This window comes from Lepidothrix coronata, unplaced genomic scaffold (genome assembly GCF_001604755.1).
Source record: "Lepidothrix coronata isolate B3197 unplaced genomic scaffold, Lepidothrix_coronata-1.0 Scaffold42, whole genome shotgun sequence".
Taxonomy (NCBI): domain Eukaryota; kingdom Metazoa; phylum Chordata; class Aves; order Passeriformes; family Pipridae; genus Lepidothrix; species Lepidothrix coronata.
Window position 1 is genome coordinate 2443184 of NW_016690222.1, and position 26260 is coordinate 2469443.

At 37.3% G+C, this 26260-nt stretch overlaps 2 protein-coding genes across 9 annotated transcripts in view; one reads left to right on the forward strand and one right to left on the reverse strand.

Annotated features, from left to right (window-relative positions):
- Window positions 1–14980, reverse strand: part of PACRG (PARK2 coregulated) — a 227030-nt gene extending 212050 nt beyond the window's left edge. For all 7 annotated transcript variants that reach the window (XR_001874559.1, XR_001874560.1, XR_001874561.1 and 4 more), the window contains exons 1-2: window positions 14868–14980; window positions 14497–14670 (exon numbers count right to left, since the gene is read on the reverse strand). Coding sequence is in view for 4 of the 7 variants with exons in the window: in XM_017813707.1 (XP_017669196.1) it covers window positions 14497–14628 (132 nt within the window). In the remaining 3 variants the exon portion in view is untranslated. The remainder of the gene's footprint in view (window positions 1–14496; window positions 14671–14867) is intronic.
- Window positions 14981–15320: 340 nt separating this feature from the next.
- The window catches only part of PARK2 (parkin RBR E3 ubiquitin protein ligase), a 706473-nt gene continuing 695533 nt past the window's right edge, over window positions 15321–26260 (forward strand). For both annotated transcript variants that reach the window (XM_017813699.1, XM_017813701.1), the window contains exon 1: window positions 15321–15410. In XM_017813699.1, the coding sequence (XP_017669188.1) occupies window positions 15404–15410 (7 nt within the window). In that variant the 5' untranslated portion in view covers window positions 15321–15403. The remainder of the gene's footprint in view (window positions 15411–26260) is intronic.

Consider the following 26260-nt stretch of genomic DNA (forward strand, 5'->3'; position numbering starts at 1 on the left):
AAAGCATGATTTTTTCCTTTAGGTTGCATTTTTGTAGCTGAATTTTGGCTGCAGCACATGTACAGTAAATCATACTGTCTTGAGAAAATGAAACAGTATGAATACAGGGCTCATAATAAAAAAAAAGGCTTATCGATACTTTTTCCATACTCTATACTCTTCACAGTACAAGTCCTCGGCTTTCGGTTTCTTTTCAATTTTTGGTAGTTCACAGAAAACATATCTAGTAATTAAAAAGCAACATTTTAATGTAGGTTGTGAATCTATTTACAACACTAAATAAAAATAGTTATATACTCTGAGAAAATAAATTAAGGGTCCAATACTTAAGTACCAGCCTATAAACTGAACTCACAGATCACTAAATAAATGTTTTTTTTAAAAAACGCAAAATGGATTTATATCAATGTGTTAGGAGTTTACTATCCCATGACAGCATCTAACCTCTATAATTCATGACATTTTATTTCTAAAACAAACTAAGTTTTCTAACAGTAATTTTCCATAAAATGCCTATCCCTGGAAGAATTCCTTTTATTACCCCTCCCAAGACACAATATTGTAAATAAGAGCTGGGAAATTAAGTGGTATTCCCATGTTGTAAATTGCCCTTTACTTATATAACTAGCAAATCCACTTTAATCTCACATGTTTACTCCTATTAAACAGAAATTACAAACCTGTATTTTATATTAATGAACACTGATAAAATTACTTTTGTCTTTTTTCTCACACACGAACACAGATATTTGGCTTATACCAAGCAACTGTTCCCTCTATGTCTTTTATCTGTCACTTAATTCTATTTTATTTATAAGAATTTAATGTTGCAAGGCTGTTTTTCATTAATACTAGACACATATTTTTATATAATAAAATCTTCAATATACATTACAGTGCTTAGTCTTACTGGTGGCTTTGCAGTTGCAGTCTTTGCAAACTACAAGTGCTAACATGATTACTACCTTCCTGTATTTAAATTGTATAACAGAAAGAATTTATTACAATTTGAGAAATTGTTTCTTAAATGTCATACCTTTTCAGTAAATTCATGTTTCTAGAACATTAAAATCAGGAGGTTAAACAATAGGACCAAATAAACAACAATATACTTACTGGTTAATTGTGAAACTTAGTAACAGATTCTTTAACCTTCAGTCATGTGAAATAACACCTACAGGCTAAACGTGGGAGCCAGAAAGGAAGTCAGAGGTTTCTCCTCTGTCACTATAGGAAAATAACTTCTACTTTCTAATGAAGTTCAAAAAGGATCTGCTTCAGGTTTTCTGATTCTACAGGAAATTCTCTGTTGTGCTGTTGATGCACTCTGCCATCAACTTGGTTGATACCAGTTACTTGACTGGAAAAACCACTGAAGCCGCTAATGACCTTGCAGTTCCAAAACTGCAGTTCCAAAACTGAGACTGTTCACTTTCACAATAAAATCATGTAACTCAGTTATTAAGTGTTCATCTTCAAGCAATGGTTTCTGATTGAAAGGAACTTGATCTTGATTGCCTGATGAATGCATATGTGTACCCTTGTCTGAAACACCGTAAGGAAACAAGGCTTATACATCCATGCTGTGTGTACACTTGCCTGCCTTCATTCGTAAAGAATGTGCATCTGTTGGTCATTTTCAACTGAATTTGAGAAAAAGGTAGATTTCAAGCATAAACAGCTGCCTTCATGTTTTATGGAAGTAACAGAGAACAGAGCCGGTGCTTCAATCCGGAGGTTTGTCTTTCGTGTTACTAGACACCAAATATCTTATTAAATAGCAGCAGGGAAAAGTTTAATTTTTATGCTAATCAACCAGAAAACAAACAATACTGCAGGGTATCAGTCTTTGTTAGTTTGGATACTTGGAACATAGTGCAATGTTTTTTTCCATTTTCACTTTGTGGGTTTTTTCATGTAATAATAGCATTACCTTCCAGTGGTTAGGCTGCAAATTTTATACAACTTTAGAGAGTCCTTTTGAAAACACAAGAACCACGACAATATTTATGAAGATCTCCCTTAAAAAACACATCTTATTTCCTTTCCTTGGAAAAACATGATCCAAAATGATAATTTCAATCAGCCAGCTTGTAGCTTGCAAGAAAGGAAGACACCATAATAGCTCCTTCAATGGTTACCTTGTGAACTACTCTGTCTCTGAGACTGGGACTCTGAAGTAAAGTTAAGACACATCTAAAGCAGTAAATTAGACAGGGATTGAGAAAATAGGGAAATAGATCCGAAAAAGAAACCTAAAAATACAGGCTAAAGGAAACAGTACTAGATACTACAGAGGATTACAGAATCCCCTCATATAATAAGCATTTAAAAAAAATAGAAATTTTTTTAATCTTCTGCTAGGTAATAAACAATATTTACATTATAGCATTTTCTAGATGCCTAATGAAAGGTGGTTGTCCCATTGAGTTATCCATGGTACAAACCCAGCATGAAAAATACAGTCTGACAATTGAACACCAGCCCCCAATATCAGGGTAATTCAAAGAGCCTTAATTAGGCTTTAAACCCAGGCTCCTTCAACACTGGTGAAGAGAATGAGACACTTCAGCAATTCAAAAAGTTTAAGTTCATGAAGACATGCTGAATACCTACAGAATACTGAATACAGGGATGTATGTGTATTTCCATTCCTCTTCGGAGTTCAGACACTTAAATCAAGACTACAAAAGTTATATATCAGACTGCTGAAAATGCAGACCAGGAAATTATTTTCTGAAGACTAAAACCTGCCTTCAGGAAGGTCCCCTTAAATAATATTGCCATCTTTTGCATATTTGTTTAGGTGTTAGAACACAAGCTCAAGAGGTGATGATTTTCTAAATTTCTCTTTCCAGTACACAAAATCTCAAGTCTACAACTTTCACTTCCCAGATGCACATCCTGATAATCCAACTGCAAAGCTACCTTTGCCACACAAGTTAAGAACACAGTTAAGGCATCAGAAGAACTTGTGACAGAAGGTAGCCTACCTCTAGTCTACTGGGAAGAGCCTTCAGTTAGGAGTCAGCTGATTTGCATTTAGCCTCTCCAAAGTATGAACCCTAATCTGTGACTTCATCAGAAAAGGTCATATGAACATCTCAGCTAAAGCTGCTTTCAGAGGAACTCTTCTGGTAATCAGAACAAATATTTTGGTCAGAAATGCTTAGCACTGTCATTGGCTAAACATTGGTGCTAAACACACCATCAGGCAAGCTTTTTTGTTATCAGTGTTAAAAGAGTATTAACTTACAACTAATAAAACTGAAGAATATTTAATATTATAAAAGAACAAGAGCCTATAGAGTTCTACTTGCCAGAAGCAAAACGACAAATACGATAAAACATGGCAAAATAATCACCTAATTCCTAACAAACGATGACCTCATAAAGAACAAGTTAAGGAATATCAAATGGGGACAAAAAAATCTAGACTTAACCAATTTGTTAATGGCACTTTATTGATTACCTCTGCAAATGTATTTTAATATTTCCATCCAATATAAATTTGTTATTACTACCTAATGGGATGTTGTACAATAGACTCAAAATTTTTCTATTGCTACTAAAGGATCATTTTTTTTTCTCATTTAAGCTGAAAAATATTTCATTTCTATCTGGTGTCAGGGAAAAATGAAAAATGACAATCTAAACAGAAGCAAGCCTGTTAAAACCCAGTAATTCCCTCAACAAAATTCACACCCAAAGGCCTGAACATTGTATACTATTGACAGGCACAGTGTTGTCAATGGGCAACATACAGTTGACGTTTCTGTTATAAAGATTCCTTCGTCAGATAACAGTAGGCAGAAGAGTCTTGGGAAATCTCATACAATCTTAAACACGTAACTCACTGATTTCTTACGATACAAGGGAACTTATTTTACTTTTTTAAATTAAAGTGATGGATGTTATACAATTTTAGTGCACTGTCTGAATTCTTTGTAGTGGATGAACAACTGGATGACCAAAAGCCTTCAGAAGCTATCAAATAAAATATTAAAACTTGATTGTTGTCCTGAATAATAATATTCTAATATATCTTAAATATGCCTAAAGGCATACTAGAATCTCATAAAATAATCATGACTTAAACAGATTTTAAGTAGAAGGCTGAAGCACACTAAAACTTTACTTTTGTGGATTTTTAGGGACAGTATCTCTCTGTAAGTAGTTGTCTCACTCTAAAATATTTACATATTGAAATTTGAGTATTTTGTGATGATTTTATATATGTCTGGACTGTAAATTTTTAATAGCATTGCATTGGTTAAGTTAAGCATTGCCATAATTTAGAGACAAAATGGACTCTCTGACACCACCATTACCTTTGGGTTTTATTATTTGCTAAAAAAAACATATCTTCTAGCTCAAGCAGAAGTTATACATTTCATGCAGAAATCCCTTTCTGAATTTGATGGACTATATTACACAGGAGATTAAATCAACTTCTAGTAATTGTTCCTCTGACCTTTACCTATTAATCTAAAACCCAGTGAATTAAATGAAGGACACACAAATTAGAAGGGCATGAGATGAGTTAGTAAAACACAGTATAAAAAATATTAAAAAAATCAGCTAATACATGTCCACTTCCTGTGAAAAATATTTTCCAATCATACCTTACAAAGCTGCAATTTAAAAGTATAATGAGCTCATTCCTTTGGGAGTTTTTTAACAGTAAAAATTATTATATAGGATATTCTAATAAGGTCTGGGTGTAAGCTTTATAAGTACATTCTCTAAAAGGTTTCTTGTCATGTGGAACTGCCCTCCCCCCAAAAACCCACCTGATGAACATCACTGCAAGAGAAATCCACTGATATGAAAAAATAGCACATCAAGAGGAAAAGTAAATAACATCAGAGAAAAAGTGAGCATGAGCAGTAGATAGGAGTGAAGAAAAAGAGATATTAATAGACCTGCTTCTGGAATTAAGAATGTATGTTTTCAACTTCTATAGGGAAAAGGTTTATCAAATTCTGGCTACCAATATCAATAAAAGTATGCATGCACCTTTCTCTAAATAGTTTTAGCTGAGAAGATACAAAATACAAAACACTGATGTCACATTAATACATCAGCAATAGGACAGTAACTAAAGCCAGGGCATAACTTATTTTTTCTAAAGTTTTAAATGTAGTCCACCACTCTTTTCTAATTAAGTATATAATGATTAGCCTTGAAACAGAAAACTTGGATCATAGAGTGTGTCCCCTAATTTTATGCAACGAGACTTATAAGGAAAGGAAACTAAATTCAAAGCTTTTGGATTTTTTAGAACACCTCTAAAATATTTTTATAAAAAGAGGTCTGCAGTGGCCACACTGAGTGGAGTGCATGGGAGTGGGAGTGTGCATGAGGGCACACACCAGCCTCATATGCACGACCTTGCACAATCCCAGCCTTGCACAGAGCCTTGCACCCTAACTCTTTAGCAGGGATGCTCCTTGTACAAGCCCTTGCACACTAACTCCCTAGCAGGAAATTCTCATTGCATGGGGCTTTCCTCACTCTTTCCCTTAAATTAAAAAAAAAAATATTCAGGAAATAATATTTCATTCCCTAAATCATGGGCTTAATAATACAGCTGTCATTAAGACAAATCTTACATGGAAATAACAGGAAAGAAATTCTATCTGAACAATTATTGAAAAAAATGAAAGACCTGCTAAACTTAGAAGGCCTAATACCTACAGATATTTTCCAGAACACCTGGGTATGTCCAAACAACCTACGCAGAAGTAGTTTTTCTTTCATATTACAATGAGATGCAGAGCGAGACATTTTTAAAAAATGTTCATGTGATAATGGTAAAACCAATGGGTGTCTTAAGCACATAAGACAGGCAAGAAAATATTGTACCCTTTGATTTAGTTTTACATTGGTTTTTGTGCAGAATACTAAGTATTGCCAACTAGACAAAATCCTCAGTAATATGCTTATGACCAATGAAACATGCATCAAAACCTAACTTTAAAGACATATTCTTCCACCAAATGGTGATTACACAGGAATTTGACAGTATGTCATGCTTGCTTCGAGGCATTCAAGAGTTTTCATTGCACAGACATTTCTATGGTGTATTTTATGTTTCAACACTGTTGTACATCGTGCAGAACTGTTGTACTTACTGCAGTACACATTTGTTTAAAAAGTATTTTATCATACAAAAAAACACCAAATAAAACTAGTCTGGATCCTAATCAGGCTAATGATATTAGCTCTTGATTAAGGTATGACATACTTCTATTATCAAACTGAAAACAAATCAATATTCATTCTTGCTATCAAGATCTTGACATCACCCTTTACACAAACATGGGTGAAGAGTAATTTTTAAAAATGAAAAATCTTGCTTTCCAACACAAGCATGCAAACTGCTAAATATACATTAAAAGATACGATCACAAATGTGTGAAAAGCTAAATTATATGTTTACCATCACATTACAATTAAGGCAGGCTTTATTATCACATCAGAGTCCTATGTTTTTTCAGGTAAGAGGCCCAACAGAAATTCCATTGGAAGTCTTACTCTAGAACTACATAGCTCTCAGGAGAAATTCCTTTCTTTATATGCATCTCCTCAACTTACATCCATCAGAGACAAAAATTTGCAACTATAATAAGCATTTTATTTGTAATGTACCCACAGAATCAGAGTGTAACTAACACAAGACTTCCATAAGGCAGCCTCCAGCACATTGTGACTTCATACAAAACTTTATAACTTCATCTTATCTGACATGTATTTTATCTAAGAAACAAAGTTATCAGAGAGCAGTAAATTTTCCAGAAAAATTATTTAACTATGCTATGAAAATGAAAAGCTATGCCAAACTGCTTATATGAATGTCAAGTATATAAAAGAATTAACTACTGCTAGGAAGAACCACTCAGTCTATCACAGCAGTTTTTCTACGACATTATCTAGAAATTTTATCAATGCACCAACAGTATTGTTCACTACGTTCTTTTTTGGCTTTGCAATAATTGTTATTTCAAGTGGTTAGGAAAACTTCATGAAAGAAGCAAAATCTCTCTGACCCCTTCAAAGCCTTACCAGATAATTTCAGTTAAACACAGTCTAAGTGTATATATTAAACTGGAAATATCAGTTAAGAAAAGAAGGAAAACTTCTATTTCCTTGGTATGGACTTCGGCACTGTCTGCCTGCAGTAAGGCAACAACTGTCTTTAGCACACTGGTACATAAGGTTGGGGAGCACAGCCATAGGAAAAATCATCAGCCAGGTCTCCACTTTGAGGAATCACATTCAGTTCCTTTTCTGTTTCTGCGCTCCTTTTTCTAGTGCAAATGCCACCGTGCTACATCTCTTGTCTCTTTCATCCACTGAAAGCTTCCAATGTCGTTTAAGTTATAGCAGTGACAAGAAGAGACTGCGAGACAAGGGGCGGCATCCCGAGGTTGACAGCTACAGACACGGCCAGCTGCTTCAGTTCCTTGAAGCATTCATTGCATATTTGGCAGCAGCACTCGCTGCATACTTGCAGCAGATTATATAGCAAGAATTAGCTGCAGCTAATCCCAGCTAATAAGCATGTGTTGCTGCTACCCAAGCCCTGATGCAGGCTTACTCAATTGTATTCATAAAGTCAACCTTACATTTATGATGTAGTTCACTAATATAACCAGAACTATACGGTGTTATATAGTTTTTCTGATGGTCAGAAGGGAGTTGCAGTATTTATTACCCCCTTACACCTTCAGAAAAGCAGCAAATCTATTAAAGCAAAAACCCTCAAATGCCTTTTTCTTTGCCCAAATGGAGAGTAAATTAGTCATCGCTAATTTGTCTGACCTTAGTAGTAGCAAAGCCATAGAGTGACCACAAACCACCATATTATGGAAGTAGTAGTAGAATCATGGGAAAACTCAGGTTGGAAATGACCTAAGGAAGACTCCAATTCAACCTCCTTCTCCAGGCAAGATTATCTCAGAACAAGTTGCTCAGACCTTTTTCCATTTGGGTCTTGAAAACCTCCAAGAAGACTGCACAACATCAGGGAAACTTGATGCAGTGCTTAACTATCTTCATTGTGAAAAAGCTTTTCACCATCCTAAACACCTTGTTTCAACACACATCTCCTGTCTTCCCATCACTAGAGAGAACAGACTGGCTTTATCCTCCTGACAGCTTTCTAACAGCTATTGGGTCACTAGGTCTGTTAGGACCTAATACCATGAGGTATCCTGGCAGCTTTCTCTTCTCCATGCTGAAATACAGTTCCCCTCAGCCTCTCCTCCTGGAACATGTGCTCCAGACCCTGCCTTGATGGCTCTTCACTGAACTCACTCCAGGTATCCTGCAGCATTCTCAGTCAACTAATATGAAGAATACTACGATGAAGGCTGCAGCCCACATAGAGTATAGCTGCATGTGGAAAATGCTGACTTTAGATAATTCCCTCCTCAGCAAGTTGACAGCTCAAAATCTTGTTCAGAGATAACTGTTATCAACTACTGTCTAATAATTTGTTCAGAATTCCTATATTTGTAGTAAAAAAAAATCTCAAAACCAAAAAAGGCCCTCTTCATTCAGAGAAACACCAGATGAAGATACCCATATATTCAGAGCACTGCAGGATTTTAACCTGTATGAAATCTGTAAACAGTTCGCAAAGTTTAAAATAGTTTCATTCCAATGCAAGAATTGAAATAATTAGACAACTATTTTATTATATAGAATATTTTATTTTATTGTATAGAATGTTTTACTTATTAGTTCATAAAAAAGTGATTAGGAGTCTTGAAACAGCATGGTCATAATGTTTTAAAATCAATTTACATTTACCTTCCCTAGTTATGAAACTTAAAACCTTCCATGGTCTTTTTCTGCATAAAATATCATGAATCAAATTAACTGATTTAAGACAAGAATTGTCAATCAAAAACCTGAAACAGAATCTAGCCAATAATTTACTTATTATCCATTTTAAGTCATATGACTGAATTATAAGAGAAGATTTACTGAAGATTCAAATATGTAACATTTTCATAGGTAAAACAGCATGATTTCTTCATACTTAGGATATTAAGCAGATCATATCGTCTTAGCACTGCAGCTATGAGCAATACCAACCTCTTACCACATTTGCAAAAACAAATAAAGCCTGATTTTAAAGTATTTAAAAAAACAAAAGTAGTATGATTAAGCCATGTAAGTTATAGCTGGAAAACATAATACGAAATAGAAGCTTTTTGAAGGCATTATGGCCTTAAGCATTAGTAGTTTTGCTGTATATTCCACTTTTTCATAATACTCTCAAAGCTGCCATTACAGTAAACACAAGCATGGAATTGCAAAAGAACATAACTTTATGAAGGGAAATAAAAACCTCCTTGCATTGAAGCTTTTTGTGTTTGAGCCTAATGCAAATCAAGTGCCTCATCAATCCAGTTGCATGACTGCGTATTGACACAAGGAGGAGGTGCAAATATGAAGCAGAAGAAGGCCGGGCTGTAGCAGCAACAACTTTTGTGAGCTTACACTGTTACCAAATCGTATGTCAAGGCTGCAATGCAATGGAAAAAAAAAGGTGCTGAGCTGCTTTTAATCCAGGTTTAAGCAGGGCCCCACTCTAATTCACTGCAAGGCCATGCAAAACCTCATACTGCACAAAGAATAAATGCCCAGGGACAAAGACCACGCCTTTCAATTGTGGTACAATTTTATGCTGCTTTAAATGCTTGTGGAATTACTCTGCTAGAACTCAATTTCATAATTGGTTTTAAATGAATTAAGACCACGATGTTGCCAAGGTACATTCCCACCCACACAACTTGGATTGACATCTTCCTGCTTCCCTTCTCCTTGCATATTTTAACTTAAGAGCTGTTAGAACTGAGCCAACCTTCTCTGTATTTGAAGGACAAACAATGCCAGTGGAAAAGGGGAGATGGAAGAATGCAGTCAGGAGAGAGAGAGAAGGGCAAAACAGATGAGGTTCGTGGAAGCAGAAGCTTTGCTTGCCTAAATCCCAAAGACTGTAGTTCAATGCTGTTAGCCTCAACAGGCTGGAGTATTTCTCAGCAGGATCAGTTCCCTGATCAGCCAACATTGTACAAATGTGGACACAATAAGGGGCAGCAGTACTAAACAGACTGAAAGAGGAAGAAGATAGAACTGCTTTCCAGAGCAGTGACAGTTTAAATTGTCTCACTGTTCACTGAAGTATACTTGTAGATTGTACGCAATTACTATTGTTAAACTGGAGCAGTTCCTCCAAATGGAGGTGCTAACTTCTTGATAAACATTGATCAAAACATTCCTTTAACTTGACATCTATTTATGCCAAAACACACTGACTTTTCCAATAAATTAGCTATTATAATTGAAAGATACTTCTTTCTTGTAAACAATTCTTTCCTATAGCCTTAAAATCAGATTAGAAACTTTTACTGCTACAAGGTAAATAATAAAAGCAGCTTCAGTTACACGTATGGATGACTATAAATAGAATGTCAAAATAAAAGTTTCAGAATGTAAATAAATCACATTTTCTCTATGGTTAAAATTAAACTCTTGCTATGGGTTATTATCAAATGGTGAAGTGTAAAAAAGCCCTTCACAACACACATTACTGATCATGGCTTGAAAGAATTTAAACGATAAAGACTAAGAACTCAATACATTCAGACCATAGACTCCTAAATGAGGAACAGAAGAATGAAAATCCAGAAGTGCAATCCAAATAACCATTTTTCTGCTTATGAGCAGTTATACTTCTTTCAGGAGATGAAAGCTGGGCTCTGGCACATAGCTAAGACTCTCATAGGTTGAACAGCTGCTTTGGTTTTAAAAATACAGTAATTCTTAGCATTACAGAAATACAGTAATTCTTAGCATTACTTCCTTTCTAAGGGCATCTAGTAGACAATTTCACTCTATCCCTGTGGCCTATTCCTAGTGGCAATTTCTGACTGATTTAATGGAATACAGATGAATGTAATAGTAATATTTTTTATATAAAATCTGCTGGTTTATACTCTAAGATGGGTAGAAAATCCAAACTCAGTACTCTGGCCAGAGGAGTTCAAATTCACATGCTACAGAAGGATACTTCAACTTACATGGTAAAAGTGTTATTAACAGAGGACCTGTAGAGGAAAGATAAACTCCATCTTTCCTGCTGAAGTTCTGCTGTTTTGCAGTAAGGAATTCAAGGTTCAGGTAAAACAGAAAACAAAGAAAAAAAAGAAAGAAAAAAAGAAAGAACAATCTTTCATAGCTTTATGGGCTATGGGCTCAGAACTCAGGAAGGATGACTTAAGTTCCAATTCCACTCCATATCATCAGCTCCATTCTAGCAAGCAGTGATGGACATAAAATTCCAAAGAACAAAGTTTTTAAAACTCCTGCATGAACTACATATGCACTAAAATATATTGCCTAGTGAGTTTCCTACCTTGCCACTTTCTAACCCTATGAATCCTAACTCTGCTGCATGGTAACAGCACTTCGAAAAGACATGCAGATTTTTCCCTCTGTGTAGATTTTTCCACCTCAGTAATCTTATAAATTCTTGGTTAAGAATCTGTTAAAGTGGCAGATAGACTGGAATTCCCTTTCTACATTTTTTTTTGAGTAATAGAATGAATCCTATCCTTGAAAAAGTGCTTTTATCACTAGTGCATTACAGAAAATAGGGACACTAACACTTTATTCTCTTATGTATAGTTGCAAAAAATAGGAAAAATATCATCTGGAGAGGATCAGAAGGGAAGAGAAATATCTCCCTGCTGCCACATTCACGTTTAGACATTTTCCTACTTGCCCGTCTATATATTAATTTTTAATTTTATTCCTAATTCTACATGCAGTACCTGTGAGCTGTCAGTACACAACTTGGAATTCTTGATTCTACTTGGAGGACAGAACAATTAAAATGTAAATGTCACAATACCTAGCTTGTTAGTAGAAGACCTTTACTGAATCTTGTTACTGTAGAGGACTTTTATTGAATCTTGCTCTTAACCTCAACCACTATATAAATTTACAGTTTTGGAATAACTTAAACACTTTCTTCAGGAATATTTTTTGTGAATATTTATTAAGCATTTAAAATGCTTATTTCATTAAGCAAATTTTAGATTTAGTGAGAGCTGAGACAAGTCTTCAGTATTGGAAGTACTTAATTTCTGCACTTACTACTGGCTGTAAAAGCAGGAACTTTCATGAAAAACAGCTTAATAAAACACTGCAAAAGCAACATCAAAGAATTCTGGAACCTTTACTAGAACATTTACAGTCATATATGTATAATGGTAACCTGTAAAGACTCCACACTAAGAGTTTAAGACTAACTGCATGCTTGCACCAAAGCTATTAATTACTATCTTGTTGTTTGACCTGGAGATGCCAAACACGTTTGCCGACAACCCTTTGCCTTGTCATGCTGCTAACAAAAAGAATCACCATGTCCTAACTATATTTTCCTGCTGTGCTTTCAACCCTCCAGTCAACTCCTAAGCCTTCCATGAGAACTTCATCAATGATGTCAACCTCTGACATGTGAGCACTTAATAAATCTGAAGCTCCATTTAACCAGTTGTTGGAAAAGAGAAGAGGGACACAGACTTTTGCACAGACAGAGTGGCAGCGAGAGAGATATTCCTTACTCTACACTGATTTTTTCTGCACATTGACTGGAAATGATTCCGGTGGCTGCCTATCCTCACTTGGAGCTTTTGCAAAACATAGCGGTCCTGGGAGATTTGTAGTGTCAGGGCTAACAGTTTCACTGCTGCCTACCCAGTTATGAGTAGAGCCTGTGCAGCAGGTCAACCTCTGCACTCAACCTCTGAAAAGGCCAAGGGGGCAGGTGGGGGGGCAGGTGGGCAAGGCAGAGATGGCCCAGAGAGGTCAGGGAATCTCTGAAGTTGGCAGGTTTCACAGCTTAGTGAGGAAAAGCCATGAGTGACCTTATCTAGTGGTAGTGACAGGCCCACTTCAAATGGGAAGTTGGGTTAGATGGTCTACAGAGGTCCTTGCCAAAGAAAGTAACTTCTGTGATTCAACAAGTAGCTCCAAAGGCAGCCACTTTACCCGTGAATTAACCTTCTGCTCATGTTTAGGAAGTTAGAAATGCAGCCATAAAAGTTAATACTCTATAAATATTTAAAAGGAAACCTACATTCTGATTAAACTCATAGCTAGTTATGTTCACAAGTCACAGATCCTTTTAAAAAATTAAATATATATTTCTCCAACTCCATTGAAACTGCTGATTCTTCTAGACAAAATTAAGTGCCTTTTACATATCAAGGTGAAAACAAATATGTGCAAATATCCATTACTTGAATTTTGTTCAGAGAAGAGGAAATATCTTTTAAAAATTAATCCTTAAAGTTGCTGAAGTATTATAGTCTATTCCATTAATCTCTAGAATAAAAAACAATCTTTAAAACAAAAGAGTTTTGTTGTTGTGTTCGCCTTGTGTTTTTCCAACTAAGGTGAAACATATTTTAGTCTTACTAATGGGAGAAAGTTCTTTAAATACACAATTTTTACTTAAAATTTGTTTAAAGATGGACTTGTTTGGGTTTCTAAGGGAATGCTCTTACAGATAACAAGACCAGAGAGACTGCTCCAAGAAGACCACTTCAGCAAAAGGGAAATGTATTTCTTAATTTCTGTTGGAATAGTATATCGATTCCAAAAAACCCCTTGAGAACTCAAGACTTTGCTAACACCTTGAACAGTGTCCAAATAAAGAAAAATACAATTCAAGAGTTTAAGCACAGATGTATGTGCATATTACTTCATCTGCTTACATGCTGAACATCTGCATTCTGTATTAGTTGAAGTTTTTATATTCCTAAATTCTGACAAAGGGAGACAAATAAAACAATATAAAACAATTTTATACTAATATTTTAACTCGCAAACCTCTAAATTTGTTAGAAATTGTGACTGTTAACTTAAAGCACACTGGATCAACTCCTCTTTGTCTTTGAACTATGAGTTGGAGAACTAATGTTTGTTTCCAGTTTAGTATTATCCTACACGGTGTGGAAGTTTTTTATTATTTTTCAAGCCTATTTTAAAAACTAGTATATTTTCCAGATCTTTGCCATCCTATGTAACATTCACATCAAACTTTTACCACATTGTACCAGTGTATGGAAACACTTTCGAGTATTACTGCAGTAGCACTTCACAGCACATTGCTAAATGCAAGGCAGTGAGCCTCGCACACAAGCCCAGTGGCTAGCAGTTTAACAGGATGGCACCAAAGCAATGCACTTGGTAGTTGAAGCATCACAATTACCACAGGCACAGTTATCTTCTGATAATACTTCTGTAAATTCTGAAGGTAATTTCAGCAACCAGCATAACCCAGACAAGGTATTACTATAACTTGCACACCTTCCTGTCATGCTTTTTGCTCAGCTCTACCTGGCTATGCTCTTTGGACACGTTAAGGTAAGCTAATTAATGTCACCTCTATGCTAGCAGCAAACGTACCACGCTGTTTTTCATCATGGCTCTAATAGTGAATCCGTCGCAGGCCTGCTCCTTGTTCTTCTTCTCCCGCTGCCGGGGGCACCTGTCACCTGCGGGCTTCGAGGGGCCGGAGCCCGCCTTGTCCACTACCATCTCCCCACCGGCGCCCGCGACGGACCAGAGGAGAAATATGGACTGGAACAAACAAGCGAACATCAGCACCCCGTGCCCAGCCAGTTAGAAGGCGGCAGCAGCTCTAACTCCGCTCTTTTCAGGATCAGCGATACCCCCCCCACACCCCTCTCGCGCCTTCCTTCCCCCCTCCAGGACCCCTTCTGCATCATCCCAGCTCGTCCCCCCCTACTCCACAGTGTCCAGCCCTTCATCACCACCTGCTGTCCTTGTCCCCCGGGGACTTCTCCCCCCCCGCCGGCCGCTGTGCCCCCGCCGGCTGCGGCCCTGAGGTCCCTCCCTCACGGGGTCCGTTGGGCACCGGCCGCCGCGGGCGGTCCCCCGGACACGCGGCCGTTGCCAGGCAACGCGTCAACAACCCGCCTGGGAAGCGCGAAGGGAGCCGGAGAGAGACCCAGAGGCCCCGCCCGGCTGTGCCCGCCCTCGCTGCGCCGAAGATCGAGGCGACAGACGGCAATTAGGGAGAAAGTCATTAGCGAAGGTGGGGGCTGGAGGGGCGTGGAGGGAGAGGCGATCACGTGGGCAGAGTAGGGGCCGGTGTGAAGCGGCGAAGAACTACGTTACCCAGGGGGCCTCGCGCGCGCTTCACGGAGGCGCATGCGCATTCCGCGCCGCCACGCCCCGCCCGCAGTCTCGCGACTCCACCGGTCGGCTGCCGGGGAAGCGCTCGAGCGGGAGGGAGCGGCCGGCACGTGCGCGCGCGTGTACGCGGCCCCCCTTCTCCACCCTCGCCGCCATGATCGGTGAGTGAGCGCGTCAGGGAGCGAGACCGGATGCGGGTCCGCCCTTTCCTGCCCGCCCCTTCTCTGCCTTCGCCGCCGCTGCCGCTCTCTCTGCGGCCTCGGGGGGCAGCGGGGGCCGGCTCGCCTCCCTTCGATTCCCCTCCCTCCCCGCCCACCTCCCCCGGTGCTTCGGCGGGGCGGGAGCGCCTCGGATGGCGGCGGGCACGCGCCCCTGGACGAGCCGGCGCTGCCTTCGGTGCTGCGCGCGCCGGTCACAGCGCGTGGTGCGCCCGTTGGAGCCGCGCGGGGACACGGGGGGCAGAGGGGCGAGAGGGGTCAGTGCCCGCCTGTGGGAGGGGGGGCCTGGCCAAGGCCTTGTCACTGAGGTCATTTTTAAGTTCATTTTTATTCCTTCTCCGTATATCGGCTGTGAATACCTTTGGGCGAGGTTTTGTGTGATCTGCGAACTTTTTTGCCTCGCCAGCATTTATAAAAACGTGTTATTGGTCGGGCGTGGTGGTTGCTGGCGGTGGCATGACAAAGAAGGAACTTGGGCCGGACAGTGTTGGCACTTTGACCCTGTGGTCCTTGAGCGTGGTTCCTGTGCCTATCCGGTGCTAGTGCAACACGTGAATCTCTTGTTCCAGCAGTGGCTTTTCTCCTGTTCCTTGTAACATGAATCTCTACCTGGGGAGTTCACAAATGACACATTTCATCTCGCATTCACTTTCACAATATCAAGAATTATTTAAAGTAAGACCTATAAAATGTAATGGATGCATGTGTAATCTAACAATTCGTTGCTGTCCTCAGACTTACTGTTTCATCATCACTGTAGGTGTCATAATAGCTGTCTATGTAAGACCCAATGAAGTTGAAAACCGTGCGTTTTTTTGTAAAAATATGTATTGTTTTTAAATTGAACATCTCGAAAGTGACCTAGAATCCTATGGGTTTTTCAATTAGATGTTCTTTTTTTCTTAACAGCACATGACCATAAGTTTGTGGGTAATGTTCTTTTTCTATCAGCTTTGTTAAAGCTAAAAAGAAAGTTAAAAGCAGTTAGTTTTCAGTATGTATAAATACTTACGCAAATAGTCTCTTCCTAGTTGTGGAGTTTTGCTTCCTGGACTTTCTTGTCATTTGGGCTATTTTTGCCTTTTGTAGATGAGAATATTTTAAATTAAAGACTTGGCTTAAGGAAAGCACAGAGGGTTAGGTATTCTGCTATTTTTTAATTTTGCAGTGTTGTCTGCTGATATGGTGTATTGCTGTAGTATATAAAATACACGCGTTAACAGAGCTGCAGTGTGTGTTTGCTTTTGTATGCTTCAGAAAAGTAAGTTGAGTGCACCTGAGGGACAGCCCATGCGGTTACAGAGTGGATGCCTCTAGCCCTCACACTGAAATCTAAATATTTACTTATGCTCATGAATATAAATGTTATATGACTGATGAATGATAATTTTATTTTCGCTGTGGCAGACGGAAATGTTTGTGAATATTGATTATAAAACGTACATACTAATTAGTTGCAAATTTATAAACGAAGCTTTACATGAGTTGCAACCTGCCGTGGTTTAACCCCATCAGGCAACGAAGTACCAAGCAGCTGCTCAATCCCTCCTTCCTTGCCCGGGGGGATGGGGAGGGGAGTCGAGGGGGCTGGGGGAAGAAGAAAGTAAAACTTGTGGGTTGAGGAAAGAACAGTTCAATAATTAAACCAAAGGAAAATACAATAGTAATGCTGTTAAGGCTAATGACGATGATAATTGTAATGAAAAGGAGAGAGAGGAATGAAGCCCAAGAGAAACAAAGGGATGCACAATACGGCTGCTCACCGCCACTGACTGATGGTCAGTGGCCCATCCTCCAGGCCAGCTCCCACCAGTTCCTATACTGATATTCTGTGGTATGGAATATCCCTGTGGCCAGTTCAGGTCAGCTGTCCTGGTCACACTCTCTCTGAGCTTCTTGTGCACCTACTCTTTGGTGGACCATGGGAAACGGAAAAGTCCTTGACTTAGGGTGAGCACTACTTAGCAACAACTAAATAGCAGTGTATTACCAACATTATTCTCATACGAAAGTCAAAACACGGCATCGTACCATTCTTGTAAGAATTAACTCTATCCCAGCCAAAATCAGGACAATACATTCCCCCACCTCCCAAAAATACAAGAATTGTCTTCAAAGTATATGATGTAGAGACCTAGTCCAATTTCTTGCTTTTTGAAAAGTCTCCTCTAAACACTTGTGAGCTGGGAATACCATGGCAAAATTGGGGGCTGGAGGGGAAAGGTGAGATAATTCATGTCATCTGTGCCCAGTTTTTTTTACCTGTGTGTTTGAGAGAACTTTCCGATGAAGCACATGGTATATTTTCCAAAATATTTTAAAGTATCATGTCTCTGGCAATGTTTTATGTTCTCTTGAGTTAATGCTATAATATAACTGTGCAACACACGATAACATGATAGTTAATTCCTTTAATCAATTTTTATTTTCCCTTCCCTTCTTTGTCACTGATGTATCTCGCCAGGTCCCATGGACTTGTACACATTCAGATTCCTTAAATGATAATTTGAATCCAGACTGAGCTAGTTAAGTGACTTGAGTTGTCAAAACCTCCACTTAATTAGGGACATGGGAGATTTTGGGTTTGTTTGTGGTAGGTTTTTTATGTTTATTTTATTTATTTAATACCCTACATTTGCTTACCATTGGATCAGCTGAAAACCAGTGTTGGCACAGGGGCAGTGACAACTTACAATTGGATTGGCTGAGCTGATTCTTAGTCAACAGCCCTGGCAATGATGTTACCTTTCTGAGCACCTCCTCTTAAGTTTTCAAGAAGTACTATGGTAAAAAAAAACAAACAAAACCAAACCTGATTTTAAAGAAAGATGATACCAGGGCAGCTTCATGGAATTTTTAAGGAAATACCTCTTAAAGAGCAAAAAACCACAGGAGAAGTCCCCAGACTGTTTTAAAAACGTAGAGGATGGGCTCTATGTAGTTAACATTGGCAGGTCAGCATGTCTGTGGTGATTGGGAGATGCAGGTGGTGGTAAAGGCAGGTAGCGAAGGGCTTTGACAATGAAATATGGTTCGTATGGCAGTAATCAAGTTAAAGGGGAGTGGGAGCCTGAGTGAAAGTTTTAGCTATTTGGATGACCGATCGCTCCTCTGTGTTGCACCTTTTTTCAGTGTGTTGGTACTCTACTTTCTGCATAAATATTTCTCCTTGTTATGACAATAACCTTGGGGAAGCAAAATAAGAATAAACCCTTTCAGAATTTCCCTGAATGTATTTAGACCAGAAAACAATGGTGCTAGCATAGCAACCGAAGGAAAAGTATTTTGGGAACTTTCTACTTAGATATTTTGGTCTTATGCTGCAATTTTGGGTTTCTTTCTTTTGTTGTCATCTTGGTGTTCTATTTCAGTGTATGTAATGCTATGGACAGTTCCACTACAAAATGTACTTTTCAGTGAAAAAATAACTCATGTTGTAGTTCACTTACTTCACGAGCATGTGGAATAATCTTTCCAATGTTTAGTTTGATGAAACAAAACCTAAACCTCAGACTGTCAAAGGCTACTTGTATTCCATATGCGACCTGTTTTACTCAAGTTGTTTTGAGGCTTTTTTCATCTGTTAAGGGAGCTGTATTGTACTGTGTGTACAGAATGGCATCATGAAACATTGTGTGTTTTACTGGGTTTATATTTTATTGATTATTTTCCTACAAAAGGCTTTGTTATGACTATCAGCCAAGTTTTATAAAGTTAGTATCATTTGAAGAAGATTATCTTCAAAAGGCAGTTGGGTTTTGTTAGATATACATGAGCATTCTGGATTTCTTTATTTCCATGAAGAGAGATGGGAAGGCTTTTTGCTTGGAAAAAAGTAGCAAGAGGGAGGAAAAGTGGGGGTTTCTTTGCTTTTTTTCCAGTATTTTTGGTTAATTGTTTTGGGGTTTTTTAATGGATACAGTATTATAATATCGAGGCACATTGGAAACTAATTAAGCAGTGGCTAAGGGAGTTCTGATGAGTGTGTTGAGTTTTTCAGATAAGGCCCTACAGATAGAGTATCGATCTGACAATTTCTTAAAGATATTTCCCATGTATATTTATATGTAATGTGTAAACATAGTATCAATCACCAAAACCTTTGGTCCAGCCTATCTGTGAGGTGAGAATAAAGTTAAGAATTTCAAATTCCACTTATTCACAGAAAAAAGTTAGGAAAAGACCTATGCTAACAAAACATGAAAATTTAGAAAATATTTTAGAAAGAATAACAGCAAATGCTACTACTTAGGAGTCCTTGCCAAAGTAATGTGTGTGTCTTTTGTAGATACATTGGAAGCCAAAGACATTATTTGATTCTGTTGTGATAATATTGCCTCAAGAGGCAAAGTAGGTTTCTTAATTGGAACCACATATATCCTCATTTACTGAAATAAATTAATTGGATTACCATACACTGTATCATGAAACTGTCAGTTGTGTCAATGGTCAGGCCACAGAAGCAAATAATACTGAGAATGGTGCAGGCCTTCCAAGTTGTTATATTCAGGAGAAGCCCAAGGGAGAGTAAAACCTTTAGTGGGAACTTTGTTACTTTGCCAGACAGATTTATGTAAAAGAGATAAATTCATTATTTTCAATCAATTTTATTATTTAATGATATATTTTTTTTAATGTACTGTGTGTAAGTATTGTTGGACTGAAAATCAACTTCTAACACAAAATGTAGCCAGTGATGTATACAGCTTTCCATTAAAAGAAGAAAAAAATGGTAATGTCACAAATGTGCAGCTATGTATCCACAATTCACAGAATACCACTACAAAGGTTGGTGTGGAGATAATTAGTTGTCAAGCTTTAATTATATAATTGTCAGTTATTTCACAATACATGATTTTTTTCCTTCTGAACTACAGTGTAGGTGGGGCAAATGTTTGTGCTTTATGAGGACTTATAGTCATTAAGTAACTAAATTTTAGTATGGAAAATTATGTCCTTTAAAATCTATAATTTACAATTTTTCAGTTTCTGAATGTTGTACTTCAGGCCTCTCCTAGTCCCTGTGTATTTCGATTGGTTCCAAAGGAAGGGAAAAATGGATGACCTTACAAAAGAAGGATAAAAATCCATTAGATTTATCTGATATAGAAAAATGCATCGTAGCCTTTTGCCTGTTTGATTCCTGAGGCTGGACAAGATGGAGAAAGACTTAGTTCATTACTGTACACCTTTTGACTGAAGCCTGCCTGATTGTACTAAACCAGGTTTGAAGCAGTAACTCTTATGTTCCATTGTTTTTCTCAACACATGTTCGTGTTTACATTAATATTGTTAAAGTTTGACTCAGGAAAAATTGTAGCACCAAAGTTTTTCTTTGAGGCATGTGAAAATAACTGTGAGGTATTTGCCATATTATTACGAAATCTCTGTTAAAATGACGAGACAAGGAATCATTTAAGTTCTCCAGTCATTAGTCAGATATTAAATTCGATGTCAGTGATCTTTAAGGGTAGAAATTAATGAAGAATTAATCATGAGACTGGCTTTTATTTCATGCTCTTGAGCAATTTGTACAGTGGTAGCTGGTATTTGTGCTGGTAAACATGTACCTCTTCTTGAAGAAGGCAGTTTGATTAATGATTTCTCATGAATTCAGCCAAAAGATTGCAGTAAATAACTTGTCACAATTATGATGCATTAAGTACATGGTAGCTTTATGTAAGACCTTTCAGTGATGTCTTTTCTTACAGTGGCTACAGGCCTATAATGGATAAGACATAAAATCTTTGGCAACTCCTTCTAAATATATCACAATGCCTTCCAAAACAAGTGACATCATAAATTATATGCTTCAGAGAAATTATGTTAACTGTTTTCCTACTTTTTATTTCTGAGCAGTTAGATTATTTTTTTACAGCAGAACCTTGCTCTTGGACTTCAGAACTACTTGAGGCTGTCTGGAGAATTGAATACATCTATTCATGCTAACAATCTCAAGGAAGGAAATTTTAAGACTCTGACTCTAAAACTATTTTAAAGCTTTCATCCCCTCTCCTGACCTCTGAGTTTATTATAATATCTGCCATTATTTTCTTTTCCATTTACCTTTGGAAGAGGGAGAATAATGATGATGACACACACATCTAAAAAGAACCATGGGGCATTTTCCATTAAACATCTCCGGTATAAATTATCTGGATCCTGCATACAGTTTTTAACACACACCTCTTGTCTGTATTCCTGTTCTCATTGTTGAGGAATACTGTTGACTTTCTGTACTTGGCTGGTTTGAGCTAAATTGAAATGATGAAACAAAGCTGGTTACCAAAGGAATGTTCTCGAGGAGTGCCTTGCCGTTCACCTCTTCCCTTTTTAACCGTTATTTTGGAAATCTGACCAATGAGATTGTGTGTTTATTTTCTGAATATGTTGAAAGTTCTTCTGTTTTGTATTATTTGTCCCTATAGCATAGAACTTTTGGTAAGGAAACAACACAGATTTTTTTTGTGCTTTGTTTTATTCTATGTTTTTTGTAATTTTTTTACATTCTCTTCCAATCTGGGGACACAGTTTGCCTTTGCCTCCAGGCTCTAAGCCTAGACCCCTCTGCTGAGAGCATAAGCAGTCCTGACGTGAGTATATGAAAGAAAAGCGTTTAGAAGTTGATTTGATTAATTGTTTAAGTACTTCAGAAGCTGATAAAGATGAATGAAGATCCTAATTGAGGAAAGAGCTTGTCATTCCATGGCAGTTTAAAGGGCAGAAAGGTTATAATGGATTAATGTTTAGGAAATGAAAGCACAGCTTTTTAGAGAGCACTTGCTATCAAATGGAGTTTGTTGTGCTGTGTTATTGTGAAGGTGTTGTGACCAATACGTTTATTACCACCAGTCCTCATTTGCTTTAGTTTATCTGTGAAAACTTATTCATGTGTTTACAAATGTCTGATTTTTTTTTTTTGTATACTAGATAAGAGTAGGCTTATGCACTAAATTCAGTTACATTTGTGAATTGTTTGTGATATGCAAAAAACACAAACCAAAAAAGCAAACTTCTCTTTCCAGAAACAAAAATATGCTTGTTTTGTTCATCAGTGTTGCGATGAGCAATGTGAGCGTTGTTTTGTTAAAAGTGTAAAGCTTTTCTGCATTATGATGTAGTTCCAGTACTTCCTTTACTTTGTTGTTTTTTTTTTTCTTTCCAATATCTTCTTGCTGTTTGTGCTGCTGTTTTCTTTATCTTTTGTTTAGCATTTCTAAATGTCTTGCTCAGTGGTGAATTCCCTCTCTTAGTTCATTGATTCTTTTTTTTTCCTAGTAAATTTAGTCAATAGAACTGTTTATGTCAGATCTAATATATCAGATATAATAACTTTCAGTGTATAGAGCTAAGGATATTTAGTTAACTTCACTAGAGTAAGAATCACAAGAAACTGAGACTTTTCAAGCCTATTGTGTGAGCTATTTCTCTAACACACCCTTTCCATTAGTGCAAACGTTAGACCTGCTTGAATTTTTCTCTTCAAAATTCAAGGAACAGTGTTCAGCTGCTTTCTGTCATAATAATTTCTTATGTGTTTTTTTATTTTCTAAATGTCAATCCTGTAACTTTTTGTGAATATGTTTTGATGTCATAGAAAAAGACTTTTCCATTGTCTTTATTGGTGTTAAAGGACTGTGGATGAAAACAAAAGTACTTCGTATTGGACATTGTATTGCATATCTGGCATATGATTCACCTTTCAATATTTTTTTTTTATAAGCTGAAATATTTTTGGTACATTTATGTACCATTTCTTCCCTTTTCTGATACAGTATCCTTTGTGGAATACTCTCAGTGGAAACATATATTCAGAACTTCAAAGTAATTACACTATTACTAAAAGCTTTGTAATTAGATTACTGAAAATAAATGTTGAAAAAATTTGATTTTCATTTATCCAGTCATAGCAATTTCATTCCAGTCTACTTTCTGGCTGATTGAAAAAAACATGGCAGGACAAAGTCAAAGACTGTGTAGAATGTTTAAGTCTGGTATAGACCAGTTCTTGAAGAAGAAAACGGAGCTTAGAGCAGTTTTTAGTATGAGAGAGCAAGATTTTTAGAAAAGAAAATATATATTGCCCATTTTAACAGTACTTTCTTAGTGGTAGATACCTCTCCTTGGCAAACTGGATTGAGATAACTGAAGCATGAGCTTGTCTGTCTGTGATAATTGACCCTATTTCTCAGAAGTCACAGACTCAGTATGTGTTTAAGCTGCTTTGTTTACAGAAAATTGCCTTTATTACCTTTATCCTTTCTTTAAAGAATGAATTTGTTGCTGTGATGAAATGGGTGTAGCTTAAGGGGGAAAAGGTATTTACTGCCAAGAACAGTTTTCAGGCTCTGCAGCCTAAGATATTGATGCAACAAAAAACCCAAACAAACTGGAAAACAAATCTTTCATTTTGCTCTAGCACGGTTAGGGCACAGGACTTCAAAAATTCTTGGTCAGATGTACAACAAGATGACAAAACCAGGAACTATAGAACTATACCTCGTCTACCTTCTTCTTTGTCTTTTGTACCTCCTCTGGAAAATATAGGGTCTTTTAAGAACAGGAGACGTTGTCTTAATGGTCCTGAACAAAAAGGCCGTGTCTGTTATGGTCTCACCAAGCCCTAGTGTGTTAACATGCTATGTATTTTTAATTCAAACTGTATGAAACTACAAGCTGACCTTCAAGCTGAGTATTTTTTACATACTCCACCTAAATTTAAGATATTTTATTCCTACTAACTCTGCTACTGTTTAAGATTTGGCTTTAGTCTGGTCTGTGCTTTATGTAAGTAGCTGGAGTTCTGAGGCAGAAAAAATTCCAAACTTGGCTAATGATTAGGGTTTGGAATTTTTAAATTTTTGGTTGGCTTTTTTTTTTCATGGTCTACTTTTCATTCTGCTTGCCCTCATTATACATAATAAAAGAGCAGTTGAAGCTGAAAAGTTTCTTTTACAGTACTTCTAACAATTTCCATTAGAATTATCTTGTTGGAAGCAAATATTCCATCTGGTTTACTTTTTAACACAGCAAAACTCCTTAGTGAGCTGTGTGATGGAGCCTGGCTGAATTCCCCACAATGAGGCTCTTGGCCCTAAGGAAGATGAGCACAATCTGTTTCCCATATTTTTAATAAAGGGAGACTTTCTTCATTTGCTTCTTTGTTGCATTATGTTTACGTTTTATGCCTCCCTTTCTTAGAATAGCTGCTTTCCTGCTGTTCTCCGTTCTTTTTTTTTCAGTACAGGTAAAATGAAAACACATTACAGCCTTATAAAAGTACCGAGTGCTGCTTTGAAATAACATTAAAACTCAAAATTTTCAAGTATAGCATGGTTCTTTGGCCACATCAGTCTCATAAAACACCTGAAGCTCAGGAGAGGCACTTCTGGAGCCATTTCTGTTGCCTTACTAGTTCAGCAAATAAATACAAGACTTGAGTATTGAGACGTGTTCTAAAATCAATTGGAGTCACACAGTTGATCCCAGCACTGCTCTGAAAGTTTACCCGTGCTGTCTGAATTCAGCTAACTTCTTCAGTCTGTAGCTTTTTCTTCCATCTGTACCTGAGAATTATTGAGAGTCATATATACTTAACATAAGCTGATTTTACTGTGGGGTGTGTGTGGCTCTGCTTAGGTATTATGAAACGTCACCTCTGAATTAATTCTGGATTAAATTTACTGTTTTTTTTTTACTGATCTGAAGATAAAAATAATTTCACATTTGAAAATTAAGCCTCAGATACTTCAGAATGGTATTTTAAACCACACAGTTAATTTAACTTTATATCAAATAAATGAACTCTGCTACTTATCCTTTAGCAGAGATTTTGGGTTCTTAGGTAATATCCTGACTGAAGGACATGAAATGTACATTAAAATGAACAGACTGTTTTGTGACACTGGCTTCATAAAATCATGTCATGGACACATTTGGGATTTGATTTTTTTTCTTCTCAATTGTGCAGAGTTTTACATTCAAAATGCTGACTAATACTCAAATGCTACTAATAATTCTTGTTGCTGGTATTACTTGTATTCGATAACCGACTTAAGATGTTTCTCATTATGTACTCCACTTCTGAAAGCTTAGGATTTCCCTGTGTTCTTCTGACAGTGACAATAGTTCCAACATACGTTTTCCATTTCTGATTTTTCAACATTAAGAAATCAGCATTTCTTTTTAATGTAAGTAAATTTGAAAAAATTAAGCACTCTCCATGGGTAATATTGGAACTGTTTCTCTAATTCTGGTAGGAACCTAAGATGTCCTTGCGTATCACTGTGTGCAGTGAGTATTCAGTATCAATTCCCATTTCATTTCAAATGTGTTATTTTAGAACTGTTCATATAATCAGTTTCCTGAACTAAGAAAGCACACAGCGAGCTGTAAACCAATTTAGGATGCAATTGCCATACACAAAAAATGAGACAGTTGATTTCATGTGAATACAGCTTTTGAAATCTTATTTGGCTTCTAGACATGAATGTGAATAGGCAGCCCTTTGAGGACAAAGGACTGTGCACACAGGGAGAATTTTTATTTACTTTGCCACTTGTGCAAAGGGGGGTTAAGATAAAAAAATCAAGAAATGTTTGGTTACTTTGTTCATTTTATCTACATGAAATTGTTGTGCATATCTGTTTGCTGCATATTCTTAGTAGGGAATTAGACTTTGTTAACTCAACAGTGATGTTATAGTCAAATAAGACAATGCTGATTTCTTCAGAAGGAAAGTTTGGGTCACTTTTATTAGTTCCCAGCTGGATTTAGTTATAAACTATCTTAGA